The following is a 25,377-nucleotide window of genomic DNA, read 5'->3' as shown; positions in this document are numbered from 1 at the left end:
GTATTTATTTGCCATGAAATAATATTTCTTACTGTTTGAAAATAAAGTAAGTAATTATTTCAGATCCGATTGTGTTTGAACTAAAATTGTAATTTAATGTTTTGTATAAAGAAATAGAAATAATCGAGAACAAAGAGTAGCCGACATTCTTGAACGTTTGCAGAAAGTTTTGCAACACTTCAAAACACATTCTCAAACTAGACCAGTGTATCGAGTACTCCTCAGACCCTTATGTAAAGAGACTTTTGGCGTACATTTGGCACGCACTGACTACTCAATTCACGATGCACACTGAAGTAAATACAGCTGTTGGCCTTCCTAACGCATGCAATGTAATCGATTCATTGATGTTCAATTTATTGATTTGTATTTATAAATATTTACGTCGCGTATTATTGCGTCTAGAATAAATCATGCTTCATTTCTGAAAACGGCAAATTTTAATCTTCACTTACTGCACTTTCTACTCGTAAACGCAAGACAGGCAAAGGTCGAAGATCTCTAATTTTTGCACGTGGTAACATTAAATCTGTAATATCACTAAATACATATGTCAGAATTTTACATATATATTTAGGGATATATCTCTAGTATTGTGATAATTAATAACAATGTAACAAACTACAGCTTTAGTAAAATCAATTTGTGATAAAAAGCGAGAGATGTCGATTCTGGTCCTTTGTGCCGTTCGACGACTTTTTTGTACGTCCGAGTCGCCCACTCGAGTTTTTGGAATTCCTACTGTCCCCCACCACGGGCGCGCACCGCCGGGGGTCCACGTTCATTCATAACGCCGCGTGATGTCTATCTCTTGACACCCTACTAGCGTTTGTTTCGACTAGCCTGACTTCACTTCACAGCTAACCCCTAATTGACGATATGTGACCAAAATACGTCATTAATATAACAAAATATCAACCATATATTTTCTTTCAATTCAAAAAAAAACCAGTATACATATATAAAATATAAGCACTTACCACATCTCAAACTGCTAGTTTTCTAGCGGCACAGATAAAATATTATATTATATGTCATTATTTTGTTACTCTGTGTGTATTTTAGAAAATAGAATCTCACATGCGTTGAACGGAAACGTTTGAGAAAACAAAACGACGTATTGTTTAGAATTACTATTGTACATTTTAAAGAAATAAACCACCTACGTTGTCTGTGGTCACCATTAAAACATCATTTTAGTTTAAAATACGAAGGACAATTACTGCAACTGCCATATGGCATCCATACATCAAAAGATTAACGGTGTATGCTTGTTTAACTTTTGCGATAAATCTTATGAATGTTGTATTATTTTAATATAACTCTTCAACGTGCTGCTTTCTGTTATAAATATTAGACATAAGACCTTTTCCGTGGAGACGATAATCGTTAAGAGATACAATTTTCAAAACGTAATAACTCACTGTAATAATCATATACATATCAATAGGTTGGAATTAATAAACTTGAATTGATCGCTTTTCTCCCGATTTAATATACATAACTGATTTATTCCAAGAAATGAAATAGATGAAAAGATATAAAATAGATGAAAAGATATAATAATAATAAAGGAATAAGTTAAGGATATATATCGCTATGTCCAAAGTCATACCAAGATGCGGTAATGCAGCTCGTGGCGTATAAAATTGAACAAATGCAAACAGGCGTGATAGTAAACATTTTCATGCGATTCGCAACAGTCATTAAAGCAATGCGCGGTGGCGTTATGGCCCGGCGAGGTGATCGTCCGGCTCTCGCGGCATAATAATTACGGGGCGCACCGCTCAGTCGCAGTTTGTACTTTATAATCCGGCTCTTAGTGACCGTTTACATTTCACCATTTCAACATCCTTAAATATTTTCGAGAACAAAGATGTTTTCTACAAATTTAATCGAATAGTTTTTATCTTCTTTTTATTTTATTTATATATTTATTAAATTGTAAGCAAATTTAAAGTCTTCATACTGGCAAATTGTTAAAAAAAAAGAATAAAAAGACTAGTTTTATATGACAAAAATTAAAAACAGTACCTAAATACGATTGAATAAAGTTTTTTTTCGTAAATTAATATTACGACTCGTAAGTGTTTTTTTTTTATTGGTGAGTTACAGTATGTCTAAATTTTCTTCATCGTTAAAAAAAATATCCATATTTTTTTTAAAATGTTGTTAATTTTAATAGAACTTAACACTTAGCCGAATTCATGTAACGTACACGATTTTCATAAAGACAATGCAATTCGAACTGAACAAGCATTCGGTTACCGTCTGCCGCTTTGTTATAATGAAAACGGGCTTTACTGCCCTCCGCCTCGCCCGCCGGACCGCATTCCACTCCCATGCGACCGCGTCCTGACTCCAGGACTCACCAAAATGTCTACTTTTTATTATACCGCCGTAACGGGCTACCCTCTTAATATCGAGACCTAATTACAATTCGCCAATCGAAAATCAAATATCACCCCAATCTTTAACTTCCAAGACAATAATTACGATTGATACAAACATGATATTTTCCGATTCTTCTCGGTGGAATCCATATTCCGAAATCGTAATTTCTAAGATTAATTTAAAACTACCTCTGGCTTACTGGATGGTTTGACTAAGCTGGGTACTTGTGCTATATGTTAAACAATGTCGTCAAAAATGTCGGCTAATACTTGTAATTAACTTAACATAATCTAAAAAACTTTAAATCCTTGCCAAAATTATATAAAATAAAATACTTGAAATACTCGATTATTAAACACAATGTGTAAGATTATTTTGAAATTAATCTGTACTATTTCTATTGAATCGATGTTTACTGAACAAACGTTTAAAATTCAAAATAGTATAACAAATAAAAACAAGGTGTAGAACAAGTTAGTGACGATCGCGTCAAAGATGTAAGTCACGACAGTCGATTCACACGATTGTTGCCTATTCCATTAACTAAATCAGACGATGACGAATCGAGCAGTAAATCGAGATTATAATCATTACGAGCTCGCGGGCTCGCATTCTTACTAAAGAATCCGTGAAGCGATGGAATGCACAGAATCGATTCGAACTCGTTTTGTTTTCGCCACGTCATAACTCGCCCTCGACCCCTGGCTAGCTGTCTGCTTGATCACAACATTTTATCTGACTATCATATTTGCTAATCAAAGATTCCCACCTTAGTATTTTTTCAAATCACCAAAAAAAAATGAGAAATGAAAACCAAAACCTCAAACATTTAACTCTTAATATAAATCTTCGACATTTCATTATTTAATATTATCTATGGTCATAGGTCACAGATTAGCCAGTTACAGATCCACCCCAAGGTGGACAATTAGTCGTCTTTTGCATCCTTAAAAAAAAAACGCGTCATTACTTCTAAATAACGTTTTTTTTGTGATTTTCAAGAAATTCGATATTATGCCGTAATATAATATGTAAAGCTTTGTTAAAAAGATAAGCTTTTATCTGTTATTAAATAACACATTTTAAACAAATAATTTATTTAAATTAGCTAGCTAATTAGCTATGAATAAAAAAAAATATTCTTATGATTTTCTCATAAAATAAGAAACAGTAATTATTTTCTGATTATTCGTTTTATTTTAAGATTGTTCTTGGTTTATTATACATTGACCGGTATTAATAAATATGAAGAATGTTTTTTGTTACTTATGTATTTTTACGTAAAATAATCTATTTGTTGAAATGTACCCCTGGAAGTCTTTGATTATAGCTTGACGTTCGGTGACACATTCACAGAATGCTAATATATTGTTTAATCAATATCGTTGCACGAATGAGAATGAATAGTTATTGAGTTATTACAATGTAATCGATATATTTGTACAGGACATTGACTCCTTACATAGTCGTTTCTTCAATGAATACAATTTCAATAAATGTTATTTTGATTTAAGACCATTAGAACAAAGTATTTATACAGTAAAATTTCAAAGCTGAATTTGAGTGCATCGTTAATGTAATTTTTGAGAAACGTGCCTGTCGCAAAAATATTCGCTTATTTATTTTTTTATAACGTCGTAATGATTTCTGGGTATAGTAAGTATTTGCCCTCTTTTTATAATTAATATAAAGATTCGATAAATTAATATTCTAATTAGTATATTGGAATTAGTATATTCTTACCAATTAGCACTTAAATATTTTTAATTATCTTAACATCTTAATAATGCATTAGCAAGTTTGCATAAATGGAAGGCGGTATGGACAAAAGAGGTTGTTTTTACCGTCTAGACCGGTCTCCGGACAGGTTGCCACCTGCACGCCGAGGTATGTCCGTCGAGCTGGTCCTCGCGATTAATCAGAGATTTTTAATCGTTGTAATTCAACTGCTACACCTGGATCCTTTACTATTCTATAATCTAGTGCTTATAAAGACGAACGAAACACAACATTTTTTTAAATTTGTTTTTATAAAACGCGTTGAATTATTTAAATTGTACAAAGTTATGCCGTCTGCAGTATAGAAAAAATGTAGTGCCGAGTTGAGTTAATATATTGTGAAGTTTATTATCCTAATTAATCATAAAATTATCTAAACGGTCTTGGTATTAGTTTATTTAAAAAAATATGATAAATACGGTATTTATCTCTCTTCAATAAACACTAAACATTAACTTAAATATAGCATTAAAAGGAAAGCAATTTGACTTATTACTTTTTACTAACGATTGGAAGTGTTAAAGAAGATTACTACAATCACAATTCAAAACAACTATTTCAATTATAGATGACGTGAAAACACTATTTTTATATTTCCCTTGAAGCCACAGGATATGTGTAGTTGTGAATTATAAACCACGTGGAACGTTGACAAAACAATTTCGTGCATGAAGGTTTGCGTCAGAGTCGACCTCGCCTGGATACTAGCCGATGTTAACGATCAATAATATTTTAAACGTATGTACCCATAAGATTGATGCGTTGTGTAGAATTTATTTTCAATGCATTAGACTTAATACATATAACGATGACGGCTAACGTCGTTGCGATCTAGTCTTATCTATATAAAAAAAATTAAGCCCAGCTTTAGTTAAATTACCTACGTAGTCACAAAATAGAGTTCAAAATAATACGTAGTAGTATGCACATATTTTTAATTTAAAATGACAAGTGATGTTAAGCTGAATTGTTGCCAGCACAAAAAAATCACTCGTCTTCGTATTCGGCATCCTGTTTCCCGAGATATTCAATAGTCTAATTACAAAATAAGAGGTTACGGGGGTACGGCACAAAGGGGCCGATGAAGCCTGTCACTGATGAAGTTCCATTCAGATAACTTGATTGAAAGGGTTCATGAGAAAAGCAGAATAATAGCTTGTATACCCTAATAATAGCATTTCATATTGACGCAGGTATTTGCTAATTTGTGCGAACATTCCATTCTAAACAATATTCTTACAATATTCTTTTCCTTTACGAATAAAAATTGTCTACAAAAAAAATGTAAAACTTCGTACATATGCAACGCCTTAAAAAAATCATTCACTGATTCGACGGAAGACTTTCAAATTTTCCAAGGAAGCGAAACTTTGTATAACTGAATGCATTACAAACCCTGCTTTTCCGGTAGGATGTTAAGTGATAAATTAGTAATCACTTGGTAACTAATCAATGATTGCGGGTCATCGAACTATCGAATGTTTACCGAACGTTTTGTCGGCTTGTCAACCAGTTCTCCCACTACAGAATTTGTATGACATACCAATTATTTGTGGTATGAGAGTACGATCCTGTATTCTAGTAAATAAATTGGAGTGAAATTAGTAGAAATTGTTATAGCTTCCTTTACAGTACCTTAACCTGTTCTATAACTTCTAAGTTACAGTTCTGAAACAAATGTGTATAAGTCTAAAATTAAAAAAAATAATTATCAATTAAGTTTTTTTTTTTAAAAAGGTACCTGTGAAACATTCAGAAAGGTGTTAAAATAAAATGTTTTCATGAATTGATAAGTAAAATTTTTGATTATTTTTAATCCAGACTGCTTACCCAAAGTGGACGTACGTTATCTTTGAAATGTTATTCCTGTGACAGACATGATAGATAGGTTAGTTTAGAAAGTATCTAAACAGGATACACACCTAATGATAACGAATCATCCTTATAACTATCGAGACGTGAATAACTTAAGTACATATATCTAGGTAGTCAAATATAAATTTCACAAGGAATCTTGAGACACGATTTCACTACCAAAAATGGTAGTGTATTTAAAATTATATGGGCGTATCCAACGATAAAACATTGTTTTATTGTCAGCATGTAATTAATTTACACTTTAATAATAATAGTAAACTATAAGAAGAATTTTTGTTTATGAACTTTAACTTTAGCATCCGGAATGCAAATTGAATGCTTATAGATTGTTAATGTATAATGAGGTTTTTTTTTCGAGACGCTTAAATCAAAGTTTTGTATTGAATACTAATGTGAATTCTTGTTTTCTTATAATAAATGAAAAAAAAAACAAATCTTTTGTTAATAATAATAAAACCAGGTAAATTTTAGAACAATATAACGTCCATTTTGAAGACTGATGATTAAAGGCATTTTATGTTATTTTAATATAACTAATAGGAATATTATAATATAAAACTACTTATTGGTTGACGTACTTAGTGCCGTCATGAATTTAAATCAAATCAGTGAGTCATTAGATCCTTTTCCGGTGGTCTAACGACTCTTCCATTCAAATTAAGAGACTTGCAAAATATATTGAATTGTTGGCCAGAACATTGCTCACACACACAAATGCCGGTAGTTGGCGCGACAAGTCACCCGTTAGAAGCACCGGCAATCGAGTATTGCATGCTAAATGAGCAAAAGTATGCAAAGTACTCAAGCTTGATACAACGCGCCACGACGGTGCCAGAACTATCAGACGTTATTGCCTTATTTGGAAACGTGGCATCTACTTCGATCTTAAACAGTGGGTTATCTTTGCAGAATGAACTGGTATCGACGAGATATCGACCTTCGTTAATTACGAATGGCGACAGGTAAATACAAGTATATTTGCGTATAAATTGCATAAGTGGCTTGTATAATTAAAAACTTGCATTTCTTTGAACTATTGATCAATAATCTTCTAATCGATTATAAACAAATATTAAATTGAAAAAAAAATAAAATAAGGGTTATTAAATGGAAATTGATATTATACGCCATAGGCGTAGCTCGGTAGATATAATGTATTAGTTTACATAAAGGGATAGGCTGACGTTGTACGACTTCAAAGCTTTTGTCGCGTATAAAGTACCCTGGTTGAAATAAGATCATATCATTAAATTTAACAGTATCCTAAGAGTAGAGGATTTCACGTTAACAAAATCAATTTTTCCTCCTTTTCAGATAAGTATTAATACTGTCTTTTCAGTTGTATCCAATATAAGTAATCTTCTAAATATAAATAAGTTTGTTTATTTTTTAACGTAATTCCTTTGTAAATTATTACTTCATTTGTATCTCAATAGACTTAAATCAAATTGCACGGTTTACATTGCTCTATTAAATATACAGTTTCATGCATAAATTTATGATCGACAGATTTTCATTTTAAGATTAAAATGATCATATTTCAAAATTATAGAATTATCGTAAATTTCTACAGATGCCTGAAAAGCGTGTCTAAAATCTGAGTATTTCGTACAAGAAGCTCGCCTACGCTCACAATACCTGTTTATTGACCATGTTTTTAGCTTTATGAATGCTTTCTGACACCGAGTACAATATTTTGTTGGATATTCAACTCTCTGCTGTATTAAATAGAATATGCTGAGGTCATGTTCATGATGGATCTCAAAGCTTATATTTGGTTCGCAGAAACATTAGGTTTCTGTTTATGTCGCAACACATATTGCACAACGCCGCCCACTATAATTTACGCCTACATCTTCTATTAAAATCGAACCTTGTTTATTTTTATTATAAACAAAATACAGTTTTTTTAGTTAAGTTACATTTTGTTTATTATCTATATATATAATTTTAAAGGGTGTATTAGTAATAACTAAGAGTTATAAAATTATTTGTAAGCGATACGATTAGGTCTGTAAAGGTTTTAGAACTTTATCCTTTATTATCTCTACTAAATTCGTGGGATTATTAAAAGCTCCGTTTAAAAGAATTAAAAGATTTCTTGTCTTAACTTGTTTCTCGAACAGGTAAAATGTAGCGCTTCCTTATCGGCGGGGGTCTTCAAAGTTTTTTTAACAATAGCTACCAGCCCTTTAACTACCTTTTGTTAAATGTGTATTCTAGTCGTTTTACTTTCGTTCAAATCCAAAAATCGCTTAATTTAACAATATACAAAATTTAAAGTTTGCCTTTTTTAATAAATGTTCATTTTAAACTGGAGGTAACTTTGTTATTTTAGTACACAATTTAAGGGTGGTTTTAGTTGTTAATTGGAACGTAAATTATTTTATATTAATAACTTCTTATCGCATCTATCTTAAATCTAAAACATTCAACTAAATGAAAACTAATTGTAAAATTGATAAAAGTTTATAAAAAAAATTTACAAACGTGTAAATGATATATTTTATCATTTATCATTATCATATTTAGGTGTAAAGTGAGCGCGTGATTCTTACCTGAATTCGGTTGTTCTTGTATATCAACCATCGACAACATTCCTTTCTTTTCAAATATACTTTTCACATTTGCACAAGATACTTCTGTGTCAGCAGCAGAAACAGCCGCCAAGAAACCGGTAAACAATACCAAATACAATATTTGGCTCTTCATTCTCAATCCAAAAATCGATTTTTTGTTAGGCGACAGTTTTACACAAAAACACACGTTCACAGCCATGTTCGCGATAAAGTTATAAAATTAAATGTTAATAAAGGTTAACTTAATCCACTAAGCTTTTTATAAATAAACGTGAAATTAAAATGTTACTAATTGAAACTTTGGACAGTTTATACGCCATATAAACGGCTCACGATGATTCAACTGCGATCCATGACGATCGCAGCAAGACTGCGCCGGCTGAAGTGCGCTGAAAGCGGGTATACTCCATCCTGTCTACAGTTGCCATCTTCAATAAAATTGTATTCCTGATGAATGAAAGATTCAGAAAGTTAATTATCAAAATTTTATAAGTTTTATATTAATAAATAAATGTTACGAAAATATTAAAAATTAGAGTTATGCACTTTTGCAGTAAACGAAATGGTATAACCATTTAACACAGTTAAGCAGTTAGATGACACTCTGCTGTCGTCTCGCTCTTAAAATCTGATGTTACATGAATTCAAAAGAGATGTCTATAGATTTCATAGTTCATTCATAGTAAAATGTCCATTTGAATTCATAATAAAATGTTAAATGTCAGTCAGTACTCAGCACGATGTAATTTTTAATTCGACAATTTCAGCGCTTACTGATAGTTCATCCAAACTAGTGTGATTATTATATTTTATTAAACCTTATAAAATTAAGTTAAAAATAAAAAAAATAAAGATTTCTTTTTTATAAAAAATAATAGTCGTTAATATCTACTTTATTATTTTATATACCTATCTATATTTTATATTAACAAACTTTATATAACATTTTTAACCGGCCTCATTATGAGGGTCTATTTGTTAAAAGCTGTCTCGAATACTATCAGAAAACAATGCTATTCCACCAAAAATGTGAAGAAGGTTACCCATTGCATCTTCGATATGGACGGTCTTCTTTTAGGTAAGTTTGCATAACAAAGTTTTACGTTCGACCTTTTAGACTGTCAATGTTTATACACAATACAATCGGGGTTATATCGTTACGAAATGCACACACTATTGTTATATTGTTTTATTGATTACAATTTATATATTAATAGGTGAAGTAAACATTTTTTTTTCTACTTTTTATCTACATAATGCTACAAATGTGACTAGTTTCAGCCCGCGTATGAGGAGGGAGAGGTCAGGACAGACGCACTTCAGACTTCCCATTTCAATTTTTGCATTTATTATAATCATAAGATTAGCTTAAATAATTAGAAACAACTAGTATAGATACATAGATAATATAAAAAAAATAATGCTTACATTAAATTATAATATAAAAATAAATATGAAATTATTCATTTTTCAGACACCGAGCAGGTCTACAAAAAAATGATTACACAGATCTGTGCCAAATATGGTCATAATTACACGGAGGAATTAATGATGAAAGTTCTTGGTGGTACAGAACAGAGATTGTCAGAGATTCTATGTAAAGATTTAAATCTTCCCATAACACCTAAGGAATTTCGTGATCAGTTATTAGAGTTGGGTGATACTATGCTTGCTGGAAGTCCATTATTGGATGGTTAGTATATATTTTTTTAATGTGTATGCAGGGTAAGTATAACACTTTTATCTGTATGGAATAAAATAAAATCTTCTAGTAATAATGAGCTTTATTTCTACAATTACACCAAAATTACTGCTTAACAAATGATAATTAATATATCATATTCTTAAACTAGATCTCTCAAACTAGATCATTAGTCATATAGAGCTCGCCCCTTAACTTTCTACATGATAAGGGAAGAAATATATTTATTTTAATTAATAATAGAAGGTAAAAATACAGTTTTTATAACTAATCATATGATTAAGACTTTTTTTTACTTGAAAATAATATTCAAACAATGTAATGTTTAAACAATAATGCTTAAAGTACCATTTTAAAGTTATGATGGCCCAGAGAATTAAACTATTTGAATTTCCCGGGCTAGAATAAATAATTCAAACATATTATATGCACACATATTAATAAAACTTACCAAAATATTTATACATATTAATAATCTTTACATTCATTTTAAGGTAATTTGTGGGCAGGCATTAGACATAAGTATTTTGAAATATTTTTAGGATCATAAAATAAACTTTTGATAAGTTATCTTATCATTACAGAATAAATCTTGCATGTTGTGGAAATAAAATAAATTGTTGAGTAAATACTGTGTAAAAGATTATTTATTGATGCAATATAAAATTGAAAACAAAATTAAGAAAAAACTAAATTATAAATTTAATTGAAAAAATGTGTAAATTAAACAAATTGAACTGTGCTCTGTGTGTGTTATATTTATGGCAATGTAAAGTTTACGCCCTTTTATGTCAAATATTATTATATATATGATTTGGCAAATGGCAAAATGTGAAAAATGTGAAAAGTGTATATGTAAAAAAATGTGAATAGTGTGTTGATGATGATTGATCAACTTGACAAATATTTTCACAGGAGCGGAGAGATTGATACGTCATCTCCATCAAACGAAAGTACCGTTCGCACTCGCAACATCGTCTAGTGCACGATCCGTCGAAACAAAAGTAGCTAAATACAAGGAACTCTTCAGCTATTTCCATCACATGGTTATGGGTAGTACAGACAAGGAAGTTAAGTTTGGAAAACCGCATCCAGATATATTTTTGGTGGCAGCAGCTAGGTTCCCTGACAAACCTAAACCTGAAAAGGTTGGTAACCAATTTTGGTCAATGGTCTGTATGAGGCTTAAAACCATTCATCATATCCAATAGTTTTAACTTAAGATAATGCCAGTGTATTTTAGTTATACAGCAGTATGACAAGTGTACAAAATGTGCTTGGAGTTGTAATACCGGTAGTATTACAACTCAGAGCATATTTTGGGGGCAACAGTACCACATTTCAAAGTTTTGGGTGATATTTTATGAGAATTATACGATGAAACCTAAGTTTTAAGACTTAGTTTTAAATATTATATTTTCATTGAAATAGTAGTCCTATAAATGTATGCAAATTTCTGCTCAATTAGTTGATTTAAAGTAGAAATAGAAATGATGTTACCAACAGATAAATAAAACTCACAAGCAAAAATATTTATACAATTTTTAAAGAATTGCAAAATATTTCTTAATAACCACATCTATATTTCAAACTTTTGTTTTCAGTGTTTGGTATTCGAAGATTCTCCACACGGCGTGACAGCTGGCGTGTCCGCGGGTATGCAAGTGGTTATGGTACCAGATCCTCACTTGGACAAGAGACTCACCACTCACGCCACTATAGTACTACCAACGCTTGCCAAATTCCAACCAGAAATCTTTGGATTACCAGCTTTCCAGTGACACTATTGATTTGTGTAGGAACAAAGAAATAGAACTGAATCCAATTTTTAATTTATCAAGTAGAATTTAGATGAGTGCTTAGTATTATGATTTTTATGTACAAAATGAAAGAAAAATAGGGTTTTTTTTGATTTTGTGTAATGGTACATGGTAGTGATTAGTATAGTCATACACAGCCTTTTATTCTGGTCACTTATAAGACAACTTTATGCCAAAGATACTAGTGGTAGTCGAGGCAAATGAGTGTTGATGAAAAGGTATCTAGTCTTTTATTCATGTAAGGACTACAGTTACCCAACATGGCTTGAAAAGGTAATATCTATTACTATATTTGTCTTGACGAAACAAGAAACGTTATAAAATTGGGTCACAACAATCTTTCTCTTGTGAGAAAAAGCACTCGAAATATCAAGCCTCTCTATATTATAGTTTCGCTGTGCATTGATAGATAATCAGCCATTTTGGATATTGTTTTTTATATATATATGGGTAATCTTTGTATACAAACCAGAATATTTGGTCAGGATTAAAAGGTTGGCAGCTAATTTCAAATTTAATCTAAACAAGAATTTTAGTTGCCTTTATTTGGCAATTAAGAAACATTTGTAGGCTGCAGGAGTATGACTAGCATTAGCAATTTTATAAAATTATAAATTTTTCCAAGCAATCCTGAAATATCATATCACTTCATATGCTCTGAGATACAATTATTGAAATATACACAAATACTGACTGTACTCAAATTAGTTAGAGAAATAGAATCTATTTTTTATATTTGTTTTTTATTCTACATGCACGTAAATTAAAACACTTTGGAAGCAATATTTTTTATATTATGACTGTAGGATTATTACTAAAAAATCTTGCTAATACCTCATAGATGTCTGTTGAATTAGACATAAAATAGTCGATTTTAAGTACAAAACTCAATAAATTATTTCTTTTTCTTTAATATGGTATTATAATTACAATGTCTTGTATGTATAGTTTATACAATGGTAGGCTGTTTGTACCACTATGTGATAGTTTAAGCCCCAACTTGTTTTGTACATTGTAGTATTAACAATAAAAGCAATAATTTATTTAATGGTATTTTAATTAAAATCAAAATATACTGTAACTAATGAATAACATAATTTTAAATATTTATTTAATGAGTTGCTTAATAGCAGATAGGACATCATTGGCACCTAAATTTGTTAATGGAGTACTGCTTTCAACACCTTTATCTGAAAAAAATAAGTTTTAAATTTATATTAAAGGAATAGTTTAAAGACATACGGTCTTATTCATAATAAGTTATCGGAGGTTTAAAACATCGCTAAAAGTAGATTGTCAAAAAGTGTTATTCATAATCGTTCGATAACACTAAAACGTTCGATAAACCTCCGATAAAGTGTCTTTGATTTATACAAGCTAAGACCCTACTATAAACCTTCGATAAACGTATATTAGCAAGAAACATGGCCGACTTTGATTAGCTGACGTTTGCAATGACATTTGATTTCTAATACATATCTGACATCGCAATTTTTGTTAAAATAAATTTTACGTATTTTCCTAAATATGCAAGCATTACAAGCCCTGGAAAGTATTGCGGTCGTTGGAAATGATGTCATTAATCGGCGCAGAAAAGTGTATCGGTCAAGAGGGAATCCATTTTCTTTGGACGATGAAGAATTCCGGAAACGATATCGGTTTTCAAAAAAAACGGCTACTTTTATTATAAATTTAGTCCGGGAAGACTTGAAGCTGAGCGCTAAAGGTTGTGGAACCTCACCAGAGTTGCAAGTATTGGCAATAAGATGTTGGGGACGTCGTGAGGTATGCGAACTTATACATAATGTTCATCCTTTTCATTATTCATGTTTATTATGTTATTAATGTTGGAAGTTTTTCTTTTATGTTATAAAATCTAAAGTCAGGATTGTTGTAGGTGACCTGTGATGCTAGTCTGCGCATCAGAGACATAGTTGCAAGGTGGCGAGGAAGCACTCATGATGCACGGATATTTAACGAATCCGTCCTTAGAGAACGCTTTGAAGCAGGGGAGTTTAAAGGAAGATTGCTAGGTGACTCTGGATACATACTAGAGCCATATTTGTTTACTCCGATATTAAATCCACATAACCATGCTGAACAAAATTATAATGAGGCACATATTGCAACAAGAAATGTTGTAGAACGTTGTTTTGGTGTATGGAAACAGCGCTTTCAATGCCTGCTCCATGGCATGCCAATGAAATTTGGCAATACAGCCCAGTAACATGGACTCGAACCATAGGCGAGGTAGAAATGCTGCAATCTTGCAAGCTTATATTCAAGGCACTTCGATGAATAAACTTCTCCTCGCTTGCAGGTAAATGCTTAAAAAAAACAAAATAAGATTTATATTTAAAAATTTAATTGCCCATTTTTTTTTTATAATATTCTATTTTGTTTTTTAATAATTCTGCCTCTAACTTTAAATTATCTGTTTTAATTTTTTCATTTTCAATTTGTATTTTGTGCAGTTCCCTCCTGCATTCCATTTCACAAGCAAGGTTTTGAACCCAGAGAGTTTGGAGATGGTGGATCCAATACTGGTGAGCTTGAAGGCATTGGCGGAAGTGGTGCCTCTGCATTATCTACATTAATACTTATCTGAAAATATGTAAATGTTTTAATAAATAATAATTTGTGTACATTAATACTTGTTGATTTGCAGGATGTTGATTTTTGTTGGTTGCAGGGAGGATATATTATATATAATAACTTTGTATTTTAAAATGTTGAAAAAGAGTAACTACTGAGTTTCTTGCCGGTTCTTCTCAGTTGAATCTACATTCCGAACCGGTGGTAGCTTTAATTAATATAGTTTGTAAAATCACATTTAAAAAATACTTGTACAAGCTTACTTGAATAAAATATTTTATTGATTTTGATTTTATTAAACTTATACAATAACATAAATTGTTTTGTTTTCTTTTCCAAACTCATTCTAAAACAAATATGACTAAATCAATTGATTCCACTACTACATCCATAATAAACATTTGTGAATTACACTTACCATATCATTTAATTTTGAAGAAGTGGAGGGATGTAACATGCACTTTCAGTGCATTAGAGTTCGTGTTGGTGTTCTTATTTTCGATAGCACGAACTCTCTCCTTCACCAGATCTTTTAAAATAATCTTAAGAAGCAAAAACAGTAAATGTTACAAATGCATGCGTGAAAATTACAGTGCAAAATTGTAGACTTGCAAATATAATAAAACTGTTACACTAACCTTATCTTCTTCTACCCAATTTTCACTTCTCTGTCTTTTGTTGGTATTAATTTTACTCATTTTTAATTATAAATATTACGTATACGTAGTGAAAGATGCAATGTTTGACAAAAGATGCATTTTTTTTTAAATTCGTATCTGTCCACAGATTAAAAACTCGTTGAAACTATTTTCTACCATTCACATTTTACCATTTTTTTACCGAATGGCAATATTATGTACAATAACGGCATTATAGTTATCGGAGGTTTATCGAACGATTATGAATAAAGATTTTTATCGAACGTTTGATAGGCTTAAATGACGTTTTAACTAATATAGGTTTATACCTTCGATAAGTGTTTCATTATGAATAAGACCGTTAAAATATAATTCCCAACCATACTAATTTATACTAATTTCTATGTATAGCCTTATATATAATCAAATTAAGTAAACATATACAAAATTATGTTGCTGTTGTTTTAATGTATTTTTATGTACAATAATATTTCTCAAGCTACTGTATGTATTTAATTATATTATAATGATAATACTGATATCAATTATACTTTTTAATATATGATACTACAAGATAACTGCAAATATGTTGTACATGAATAAGTGAAGAGAATTATGACCTATTCAGTTTTTTTATAATTTCCAATACTTGGCCACTGCTCAGATCACAAAGAGACTCACATAACTCGCGTCCTCTGTCTGTAAATACTATCATTACTTAGCTTACACCTTTGAATCACAAATCTATTAATGTATCATTTTATCAGTTGATCAAGATCATTTGCACTATTAAAATAATTAGGTATATATAATATTCAATTTTCAAAAGAATATAAGCATGCACGCACTAGGCGGAATCATAGGGAAATATTTTGATGATGTTGATCGTGAATGAGAATTTCAAAATAAAAATCAATTTTGCCTACCATAGCGAGCCCAAACCCTGGGCTGAATTCCACTACACTCACGAATCAAGATTGGAAAGTTAGGGTTCTCCTTCTTGATGTTCACATAGTTCTTTTGAATGAACTCTCTGAAATTTGAAACAAAAAAAATAACATTATGACAGAATTGCAAATTATTCAAAAATAGAACAGTCTTATCGTAAATAAAATTTCTAAATAAAGAAAGTAAAAATATAAGTGATTACAATATTAAATTTAATTAAACTTTAATGTACATATAGCTCTAAAAGTATGATAGTAAAACTTATTTTATTCGTAAAAATGTTTTATTATATTAAATTTAAAAAAGGAGTAAATTGTTGGGTGTTAGTTTTTTTAATTTTCAATATCGAATAGGTTAGTCAAATGTTTATGTAATCAAACATACCTCACACCAGCTGATTGCTTACTTGTTTGACATAAGTGAATTCTCAGCTCTTTGAGAGCACCTCCTAAACGTACAGACATTTTTTGTAACTATTCTTCTTTAAAGCACTTGACGAGAAAAAGAAAATTTTCGAGTTGAAATTCACCAATGTATTTCAAAGATATTGACAGCAGTTTTGACTTTGACATTGACTTTTCTTTTTAAGTTTTTTATTTGCATCTCGTTTACTTATTAAGTAATATAATTATTCGTATATTATTTGTAGAATAAGCAAGTTTTTGAATTGCAATAATTCCCAAAATATATCATATGATTTAGTTTTTGGAAATAATAATAATTAAATAATATTCAATATTATTATGTAATTTATACAATTTTTATTCTGTTAAGCAAATAGAGGAAAAATAATGTTTTGTTTTTCTCATTTGCATCAGTTCATTTATTTACGCAACTTAAGATTGTTTTCTTGCAAATTTGTATGTATTCACGTATTGTACCTTCAGAGAAATAATTTCCCTAATTATTTCCAGATCAGATGTTAGTTTTCCTATACGATATGTCCATACATAAGATTTAATTGGGAGTCAATAACATGATATAATAATAGATAAGGAATGCTGTTGTTTTATAAATATATGACTTTTTACAAATACAGCAATAATTGTTATCGCCGGCGTTTCTTCACGTTTATTAATATTTAAAACACACAATTTATTTAACAATTTATTGTAGTTTAATACTTGATACATCAATTTCCTTTTTTGTACATTCAATCTAAGTACCAAATATTTTTTATGATTCAATATTACAGAAGCAACAATTTCTCCTAGAAACATTAGAAAATCTATTGATAAAATGTTTTAAATTATTAAAAAAATCAACAGTTTGTTTCTTTAAATATTAACAGATCATTGACAAACATAGCTAATGAAAATGCACTCAATCTACTTTTATATAAGTAAATATTAGAATATGATCAAGTTTTAAGAAAAACATAACATTTATTTGGGGTAATAACTATTTCAAGTCTTATTAACAATCACTAAATGATATCATTTAAAGGTAGCCAGAGTGTAATAAATAAATTTACATAAAATTTTTTTACACAATTGTAACTTTGGAATTAACTCAACATTTATCAGTTTAAATTTAAATTCTGTAAATAATTTTGCAATCAGTGAATAAATTATATCTTACCATTTAGTAGTAGATAGTTGAATAAATATTTTCAATTGATAACATCATTACTAGACACATTGTCCAATTCAACTCAAAAGCAAAACATTAGTGTTGGGCATTATTAATTTAAAATTAATCATTAACAAAATTGAACTTGTTCTTATAATCAATACTGAGAATTTGTGTTTACTTAAATTTCATTTTATATATTTGGAATAAGTTTTCAAATATTTTTTGAATATGTATGTAAAATTGACAATTGAAGACTTGATCAAGTAGAAGAAATCGAAATTTTTCTAAGTTAGCAACAATAAAAAAAATTGTGAAAGATCTAAGTTTTAATATTATAAAAAAAGTAATATCATTAATTTGTATATACATATTTACATCTTAATTTAAAACCTCACAGATTAGTATGCAATAATGCAAGTATTCAATCTGATTTAAAATATTTTTTTTTAAATGAATCATTAATTTGCTCTCCTACTTAATTCAATGAAAAATTTAAACTCACAACATACTAGGTCCTATTCTCAATAGTATTTAGGAAACAGGAGTTCTAATTGATATTACTCTAACGGACGAAGAGTTCAGAGCTTTATACAGTCGAGTACTAGCTGTTACTAACTAAATTGTCTGAATGTTCTTAGTGTCCACACTTCTATTCAACCCTCAAAATAAATACAAACCACCATTCATTGTCGACAAAGTCACTTGCTGATTTAGTCAGCTGCACAAATCAAATATGATAACAATTGCTATCCACTCTACTGTACACAGCTCCAGACTGTACAGGACGAAGCGAGACAGTAGCAGTATTACAAATGACCCCAATTCTTCTAAGAAGCTTTGATCTTGTCTTTCTGATTCTATACACATATCGTGTACTCTCGCTTCGTACTGTGGGCAGCTGTAAAGCTTCAGCTAGCCAGACGCTGGCTCTAAGGATTTAACTCCATCTGCTGTTAGTCCCTGCTTTTGACACCATTCTACAAAGTCATCTATGAGTACGGGCCAGGCACCTTCGGCATCATAATTGCTCATGCCATCATCAATTTGTGTTGCAAAATCTAAAAGAAGGTTCCATGTATCTTTTGGTATAGATCTTTTATGATGCTCCTGAAACACAATTAGTGGTAATTTTATTTTATATTATTAGTAATATTGAATAACATTTATACTTACAATTGACATGGTTTAAATTTAATAATAAATAATTGTAGTTTTTTTTAAGAAAATCTTTTATTATTGTTATTGGTGGTAATGTGAAATTTTGTGAAAGTAAGCATTCACTGATCTTCCCTATAGGAAGTTAAATTTGTTATTTAAACAAGAATAACATACCGTAAGAAATTTACACCAGGCATCGAGGAACTTAAATCTCCCCCGGAGCACAATATTCCAATATGCTACAGCCATATCGAGTTCTAAGCCTTTCTGCCCAGGGTTTTTAGCATAATTAAAGGTAAATTGGTAAAAGTCTTTGAATTTATTAGGGTCTTTTATCTCAGATTCTAATGTAGGCAGTTTTGCTTTTAACTTATCTATGCTGTCAACACCCAACTCTATGAAGCCTGTCATGAACTCCTCTTTAGTAAATTCACACTGTACGGCCGCTTTACATTTCCACGCTATTATAAGAACTAATATTGATTCAGGACTTAAATTTAAATCTTCTAAAAATTTCATAACACCATCAACAGTTATTTTGTCGTTCTCCTGTTGATCTCTATATTTGTTAAATAGTTGTTCTACTTTTTTTCTATCTACTGATGCTTTGACAGGGTCTTTGTAATACGCATCAGGGTTCTGAAAATAGTTGTCGCTCGCCAAGTCAAGTTTCCAGTCATTCTGCGAGAGACAGAATATAGCAGTACTTTCAGTAGTTTGCGTAAACGCTACGAACTTCTTCACTTTATCTCTCTGTGATGATTTTAATTTATTCTGAAAAGAAAACGCAGTAAAGTCATAACCTTAGTTTTTGCTGAACTGTCAAATATATTTAGGTTCGCTAATAAAACTGTAACATATTCAAAAGTGGATAGTTAATTTTGTTTATGTGTCACAACAAGGCTAATACTAACCATTTTGAGGATTTGTTTGTTATTTAATATAATGACTTTCACTATATTCACTATTGTTTCGACATCGGAACTAAAAATGAAAAGCAACAGTCAAAGACAATTTTTTACTTTTACGTGTTCAGTCGTGTTTTATTAAGCATACAATTTATGAATTTCAGTTCCGGGTATTTAATGTGATGATGTAATCTTATAAATTCAATGATGCCAGTATGTGTAAAAAATATATTAATATATTTTTTTATTTGTTTATTTGTTCTTTAAAATTTCTGGATAATATAAAATCAGAAATCCTATTTGACAGCAGCCTAATATTAAATTACATTGACATTTTACAAAACAGCTGATTGTCAAATTCACTTGATTTAATTTATTGATAAGTAGGTATTAAAAGAGGGTAAAATAAAATAAATAAACATTATTTATCCAATTATTCCAAAGACCATACTTTTATTATTACTGTCACTTATTTTAATACGTGCACTTCTCGATATATGAGAGACTCTCAGAATGCGGACTTTTAACCTGAGACATGTTTTCGTTTTACCATCACATAACCTTTATCGTACTTTAAAAACTATCGTACCTAGGGTAAGATTTGCGCCCAGTCCAACTGGATACTTACATTTAGGAGGTTTAAGAACAGCTTTATACAATTACTTATATGCAAAATCCCGTGGTGGCGTTTTTATATTACGTATAGAAGATACTGATCAGACTAGGAAAGTTGAGGGATCGGTGGATGCTTTGATAGATGACTTAAAATGGGCGGGAATAGAATGTAATGAAGGGCCGAGTACAAACGGAAATTACGGTCCGTACGTGCAAAGTGAAAGATTAAATATTTATCAGTAAGATTCATAATATTTAACTTCTAAAGTACATATTTTTAATGTTCAATCGTTATTCATTTATATTAATTTTTAATTTTACAGAGAACATATTCAGAAACTATTAAACAATGGTTCGGCTTATAAATGTTTTTGCACTGAGCGACGTCTTAATATCCTTCGTAGAGATGCCATTAGAAGTCAACGAATACCAAAATATGATAATAAATGTCGTAGTTTATCTGATAAGGATATTCAGGAGAAGAGTAATGCAGGAACCCCCTACTGTATTAGGTTTAAGGTGCACTTTGCTTAGACTATTTTTTGATAATATAAAAGCAATGCTGAGTACGAAGATAAAATAATTAAATATTATTATCATATTGATTTACTTCTAGCTTTCTTCAGATTGTATCTCATTCGAAGACATGATATTTGGCGGTATAGCATATGATGTCACCTTGAATGAAGGTGATCCGGTTCTGATGAAAAGTGATGGCTTTCCGACATATCACTTTGCAAATGTTGTTGATGATTATTTAATGGGTATCACACATGTACTACGAGGTGTGGAATGGCAAATATCAACAACTAAACATTTATTGATCTATAAGTAAGTAATATTGTAAGCAGTAATTTTTAAGTATTCATTGGTAATAAAATTAAGACTTGCAACAAATACTTTTCTTATTTGATTATTGAGTCACGATGGCCCCGCTAGAAAGTTTGCAGCTTAACCAATGTTTGCAGATTCAAACCCAGTCAAGAACCACTGAATTTTCATGTGGTTTTTTTTGTGTTAATTCATGTCATACTCGGTGGTGAAGGAAATCATTGTGATAAATCTGCATAATTTCAATGAAATTTTGCCACATGTATGTGTATTCTCCTAATGGCATTGGAGCAGAGTGGTGGCATAAGCTCCAAAAATTTTCTTCAAATGGGAAGGATAAAAATAACTATGATATATTTTTGATATACAAAAATGTAACCATCATAGTAATTTAAATGAATTAGAATTTATTTTTGTGTGCGTATAAATAAAAGTAATTATAAATTCCAGAGCGTTTGGATGGACACCACCAGAGTTCGGTCATCTTCCACTTATTGTAAATTCTGATGGAACTAAATTAAGTAAACGCCAGTCTGATGTAAAAGTGGAAGATTATAGAGCCAAAGGTAATATATTTTATAAGGAATACAAGTACCTAATATGCTGTAAATAAGTAAAGGAACAGCATCATCAAGTCAAACCTTAGAGGGAGACAAGTCAAATTTAATTTGCAAAGAACAAATTAAAGTACACAACTGTGCATAAACACAAATTCATTCTCGATCCCTTCACTCTCATAATCCGAGTGGTCGTCGACTTTACGGGCTTTGCGAGGCTCGAGAATGTTCTTCAAATTTCAAACTTCAAGCTACTAAAAAATATATCGACGGAAAAATTCTTATATTGGACGGGGGCTTAAACCCAGGATAAATTTGTGGCAGACTTAATTTGCGTTTATAATTCATCTCGTGCTCGGCAATGAAGGAAAACGTTGTGAATAAACCTTAAGTCATATTTTAATGAAATTCGGCCCGAATTGGAGTAGTATGATGGAATAAGCTCCAAAAGTTTTCCTCAAAGGGAGAAGACCAGTGGGACATTTATTGGCTAGCATTATTTTTCTTAAATATTTTATGTTATCCAAATTGAATAATCTATTTGAACTGTTATCAAATCTTAAATATTTTAGGTATATATCCGTTGGCGTTGGTAAATTATATAACGCTGTCTGGTGGAGGGTTTGACCATGTGATAGGCGAAGGAATAAGATTTAAGACTTTGGAGGAACTAGCTGAAGAGGTTAGTCAATAGTTTATTTCTGTCCATTTTAGCTTATTTTCATGATCTATCAAATAGTATAGTTACATTCTAGTCACATGTAGAGTTGCAACGAATGGAATATTCGCTTATATCTAAATACCAGAATTGTCCAACATTTGAACAAAACATTCGACTGTATTTGACGTGAATTATTTCAATCGGATTGTTCGAAATTCTGCCCACTGATTGGTTGAGCTCATAATAAAACTAAATCACAGTTTTCTTTTTTGTTTTATTACAATGATTAAATTAATATAAATATTTAGGTTTAATTAAATTTAAAATAATTGAGTCATGTGGACAATTTGTTGCTATTATAGAATTGATTATTATCATTGATACCAATATCATTGTTTCCTATTCATACTCTTGGTTCCATTCGTATAGATATAATCCTACCTGATAAGCAATCTGTATTATTCTACATTAAATAATTAAAAAAAAGTTTTATTTCAAAGTGCGCAAACGCAACTACATGCACAAGGGACAGAACTAGTTTTTTAGGTTGGTCGCACATTGACAACGAATGGTTGAAATTTCTTGCAGCGTTAATGTTTATAGGTAGTGTGACTTACATACTATCAGATGGCCCATATGCCAGTTCGTCTGCCTATGCTATAAAAAAAAATCAATATCAGGTTTACCACTTTGTATATTTTGAACGAAGTTGTTTTACGCGGCTTACAGTACTGAAGTGTACTGGCAGAAATCGTCACTTAAGGAAAATGCGTAATATGCTCTTTCCTGGTGACGTTTTCCTCTCTGTCTCTCTCTATCTATTAGATTCAGTTTGTATAACATTATTTAAATTTATTTGATTGTTATTGTTTCAATTCACACATGTTTTTTACAACGATTGAGAATAATGAAATGTCAAGTTCAGTAGTTCATTGTGTCTGTTATTTAAAACATAATATATAGCTAAAGCAACTTCGTTCTAATGTTCTCGTTCGGGTGTCCCACGACACAACTCTTTTTTTATATTGTATTCTCTTACAGTTTCAAATAAATAAGATATCATCACATCCAAGTCGCCTCAATCCTGATTTACTTGAAGAATGTAATCGATTAGAGTTAAAACGGCGTCTCAAAGACGATCAGCTCACGAAGTCTCTCATAGCAAATCTGCAAAATTTAATAAAGACGAAATATACAGGAGAAAACCTAAATATATCCGAAGAACATATCAAAGGCGTACTGCTTTGGGCGACTGCTAGAATAACGAGGATAGAAGAATTGGTCACACCGAAATTTGCATTCCTCTGGATTCTGCCGTCGAATAAAAAATTGGACGTTAATAAGAATTTATTCGAGAAATTGATCAACAATTTGGAAGATCTCGATACATTTGAACAGGATTCTATTAAGGATAATTTGAAACATTTTTCGACTCAAAATGATGTACAGTTTCCTGCATTGATGAAAATGTTAAGGTCCGTTTTGAGTGGACTTAACGAAGGGCCGAGTGTTGCTGAAATGATGCAACTGTTAGGTAAATGTCAAACGTTGGAAAGAATAAAAGCAGTTATAAGATATTTTTGTGTTTATTTTTAAAACTCAGTTACAAAGTAGGAATACTCACTGTTGCGTCCCAGTATATTTACAACAATATTATGTATATTCACAGTAGCATTGATCACCTTGATAAAATCAGTGATAATCATTGTATGTGCACAAGAAGTAAGGATAAGCTTACAATGCCAAGTTTCCGACTCCGCAAAGTCAATAAATCATTCTTGGGGCAATGTATCCGCTTATATAATAAAATTCCGCAGACATTTTTAACTTTGCCGTTTCATAGATTCAAGTCAATTGTAAAAAATACATTGGTAAAGAAGGCATATTATTCAATACAAGATTATATTGTTGATAAAAAAGCGTGGAGTTAATGCTTGTTGACTTCCAGGCAGGAGACAAACATACATATATAATTGTATTTAACTAACATGACTGTATTTTTAGATATTGAAAAAGAATAACTACTGAGTTTCTTGCCCGTTCTTCTCGGTAGAATCTACATTCCGAACCGGTGGTAGCTTTACTTTAAATAGTTTGTTAAATGACGATTCAAAAGTGCTTGTAAAAGCCTACTTGAATAAAGTATATTTTGATTTAGATTTTTGATTTTCACATGTCCCAGAGAAAGCAGTTGACGCTGAGAAATCTAATTTATACATTTTTTTTAGTATAAATGTAACTGATTCTTAAATGTAGGGTAGGGCAGCTTACATTCTTCTTTTATCGATATGTCACAGTATTCACTAGTTAGTGAAAAATAAAATAACTAAAATATGAAATACTAGTCAGTTATAGCACTAGTAGTGTAAGATACCCTATGTACTTCCTTTGGGTTCAAGCTTACTTCATTCCAAATTTGTTTAAATGCAAACCATTTAAACAAATTTGGAACGCCGTGAAAGCGTAACATAACGACAGACAAACATAGTTACTTTAACATTTATAATATTAGTATTATATTGATCAAAATTGATGACGCTATACTTTTAATTTAATCTTGTACCATAAAAGGTGTAAGTAAGACTACAAATAGGGTGTGGGTAGAAGATCCTTGAAATTATGGAAATTTCAATCTTATAGTTCGGATTCGAAACCGACCTATAAGATTGAAAATTTATCACCTTTCAGCCAAAAATCTCGGGATACTTTTACCGCTTCCGTGAATTCTCTGACAAAAAT

General features: G+C 30.7%; 5 protein-coding genes across 6 annotated transcripts in view; 2 read left to right on the top strand and 3 right to left on the bottom strand.

Annotated features, from left to right (window-relative positions):
• LOC113392798 (uncharacterized) overlaps window positions 1-9,016 on the bottom strand; it is a 71,782-nt gene extending 62,766 nt beyond the window's left edge. For both annotated transcript variants that reach the window (XM_026629389.2, XM_064220776.1), the window contains exon 1: window positions 8,610-9,016. In XM_026629389.2, the coding sequence (XP_026485174.2) occupies window positions 8,610-8,829 (220 nt within the window). In that variant the 5' untranslated portion in view covers window positions 8,830-9,016. The remainder of the gene's footprint in view (window positions 1-8,609) is intronic.
• Window positions 9,017-9,411: 395 nt separating this feature from the next.
• LOC113392799 (probable pseudouridine-5'-phosphatase) lies at window positions 9,412-12,393 on the top strand. Its single transcript, XM_026629390.2, has 4 exons — window positions 9,412-9,708; window positions 10,105-10,323; window positions 11,248-11,480; window positions 11,937-12,393. The coding sequence occupies exons 1-4, from the start codon at window positions 9,594-9,596 to the stop codon at window positions 12,111-12,113; spliced, it is 744 nt and encodes a 247-aa protein (XP_026485175.2). The 5' UTR covers window positions 9,412-9,593; the 3' UTR covers window positions 12,114-12,393.
• A 798-nt stretch (window positions 12,394-13,191) lies between these two features.
• On the bottom strand, window positions 13,192-16,904 carry LOC113392800 (NADH dehydrogenase [ubiquinone] 1 alpha subcomplex subunit 2). The gene is made up of 3 exons (XM_026629391.2): window positions 16,718-16,904; window positions 16,312-16,418; window positions 13,192-13,342 (listed from the first exon to the last, which is right to left on the bottom strand). The coding sequence occupies exons 1-3, from the start codon at window positions 16,795-16,797 to the stop codon at window positions 13,260-13,262; spliced, it is 270 nt and encodes an 89-aa protein (XP_026485176.1). The 5' UTR covers window positions 16,798-16,904; the 3' UTR covers window positions 13,192-13,259.
• Window positions 16,905-17,427: 523 nt separating this feature from the next.
• On the bottom strand, window positions 17,428-20,123 carry LOC113392323 (DCN1-like protein 1). The gene is made up of 3 exons (XM_026628691.2): window positions 19,981-20,123; window positions 19,241-19,840; window positions 17,428-19,015 (listed from the first exon to the last, which is right to left on the bottom strand). Exons 1-3 carry the CDS (start codon window positions 19,981-19,983, stop codon window positions 18,821-18,823), a joined length of 798 nt encoding a protein of 265 aa, XP_026484476.1. The 5' UTR covers window positions 19,984-20,123; the 3' UTR covers window positions 17,428-18,820.
• Window positions 20,124-20,376: 253 nt separating this feature from the next.
• LOC113392719 (nondiscriminating glutamyl-tRNA synthetase EARS2, mitochondrial) lies at window positions 20,377-24,234 on the top strand. Its single transcript, XM_026629263.2, has 6 exons — window positions 20,377-20,828; window positions 20,913-21,108; window positions 21,206-21,420; window positions 21,871-21,986; window positions 22,550-22,659; window positions 23,680-24,234. Exons 1-6 carry the CDS (start codon window positions 20,488-20,490, stop codon window positions 24,232-24,234), a joined length of 1,533 nt encoding a protein of 510 aa, XP_026485048.2. The 5' UTR covers window positions 20,377-20,487.
• Window positions 24,235-25,377: the final 1,143 nt, after the last annotated feature.

Source organism: Vanessa tameamea, chromosome 5, assembly GCF_037043105.1.
Source record: "Vanessa tameamea isolate UH-Manoa-2023 chromosome 5, ilVanTame1 primary haplotype, whole genome shotgun sequence".
Lineage (NCBI taxonomy): Eukaryota > Metazoa > Arthropoda > Insecta > Lepidoptera > Nymphalidae > Vanessa > Vanessa tameamea.
Note: the sequence above shows the minus strand (reverse complement) of the source record. Positions and strands in the feature narration are given on the sequence as shown.

Bases quoted from the DNA above. Each gene is read 5' to 3' on its own strand.
- LOC113392799 (XM_026629390.2), top strand. From the start codon at position 9,594: ATGAGGGTCTATTTGTTAAAAGCTGTCTCGAATACTATCAGAAAACAA. The intron at 10,324-11,247 runs GTTAGTATATAT...ATATTTTCACAG, and splicing joins TGGAAGTCCATTATTGGATG to GAGCGGAGAGATTGATACGT. The intron at 11,481-11,936 runs GTTGGTAACCAA...TTTTGTTTTCAG, and splicing joins ACAAACCTAAACCTGAAAAG to TGTTTGGTATTCGAAGATTC.
- LOC113392800 (XM_026629391.2), bottom strand. From the start codon at position 16,797: ATGTCTGTACGTTTAGGAGGTGCTCTCAAAGAGCTGAGAATTCACTTA. The intron at 16,419-16,717 runs GTATGTTTGATT...TTCAAATTTCAG, and splicing joins AAGCAATCAGCTGGTGTGAG to AGAGTTCATTCAAAAGAACT. The intron at 13,343-16,311 runs GTAGGCAAAATT...TATTTTTTTCAG, and splicing joins CAGGGTTTGGGCTCGCTATG to ATAAAGGTGTTGAAAGCAGT.
- LOC113392323 (XM_026628691.2), bottom strand. The intron at 19,016-19,240 runs GTATGTTATTCT...ATTGTGTTTCAG, and splicing joins CCTGGTGTAAATTTCTTACG to GAGCATCATAAAAGATCTAT.
- LOC113392719 (XM_026629263.2), top strand. From the start codon at position 20,488: ATGCGGACTTTTAACCTGAGACATGTTTTCGTTTTACCATCACATAAC. The intron at 20,829-20,912 runs GTAAGATTCATA...TTAATTTTACAG, and splicing joins GAAAGATTAAATATTTATCA to AGAACATATTCAGAAACTAT. The intron at 22,660-23,679 runs GTTAGTCAATAG...ATTCTCTTACAG, and splicing joins TGGAGGAACTAGCTGAAGAG to TTTCAAATAAATAAGATATC.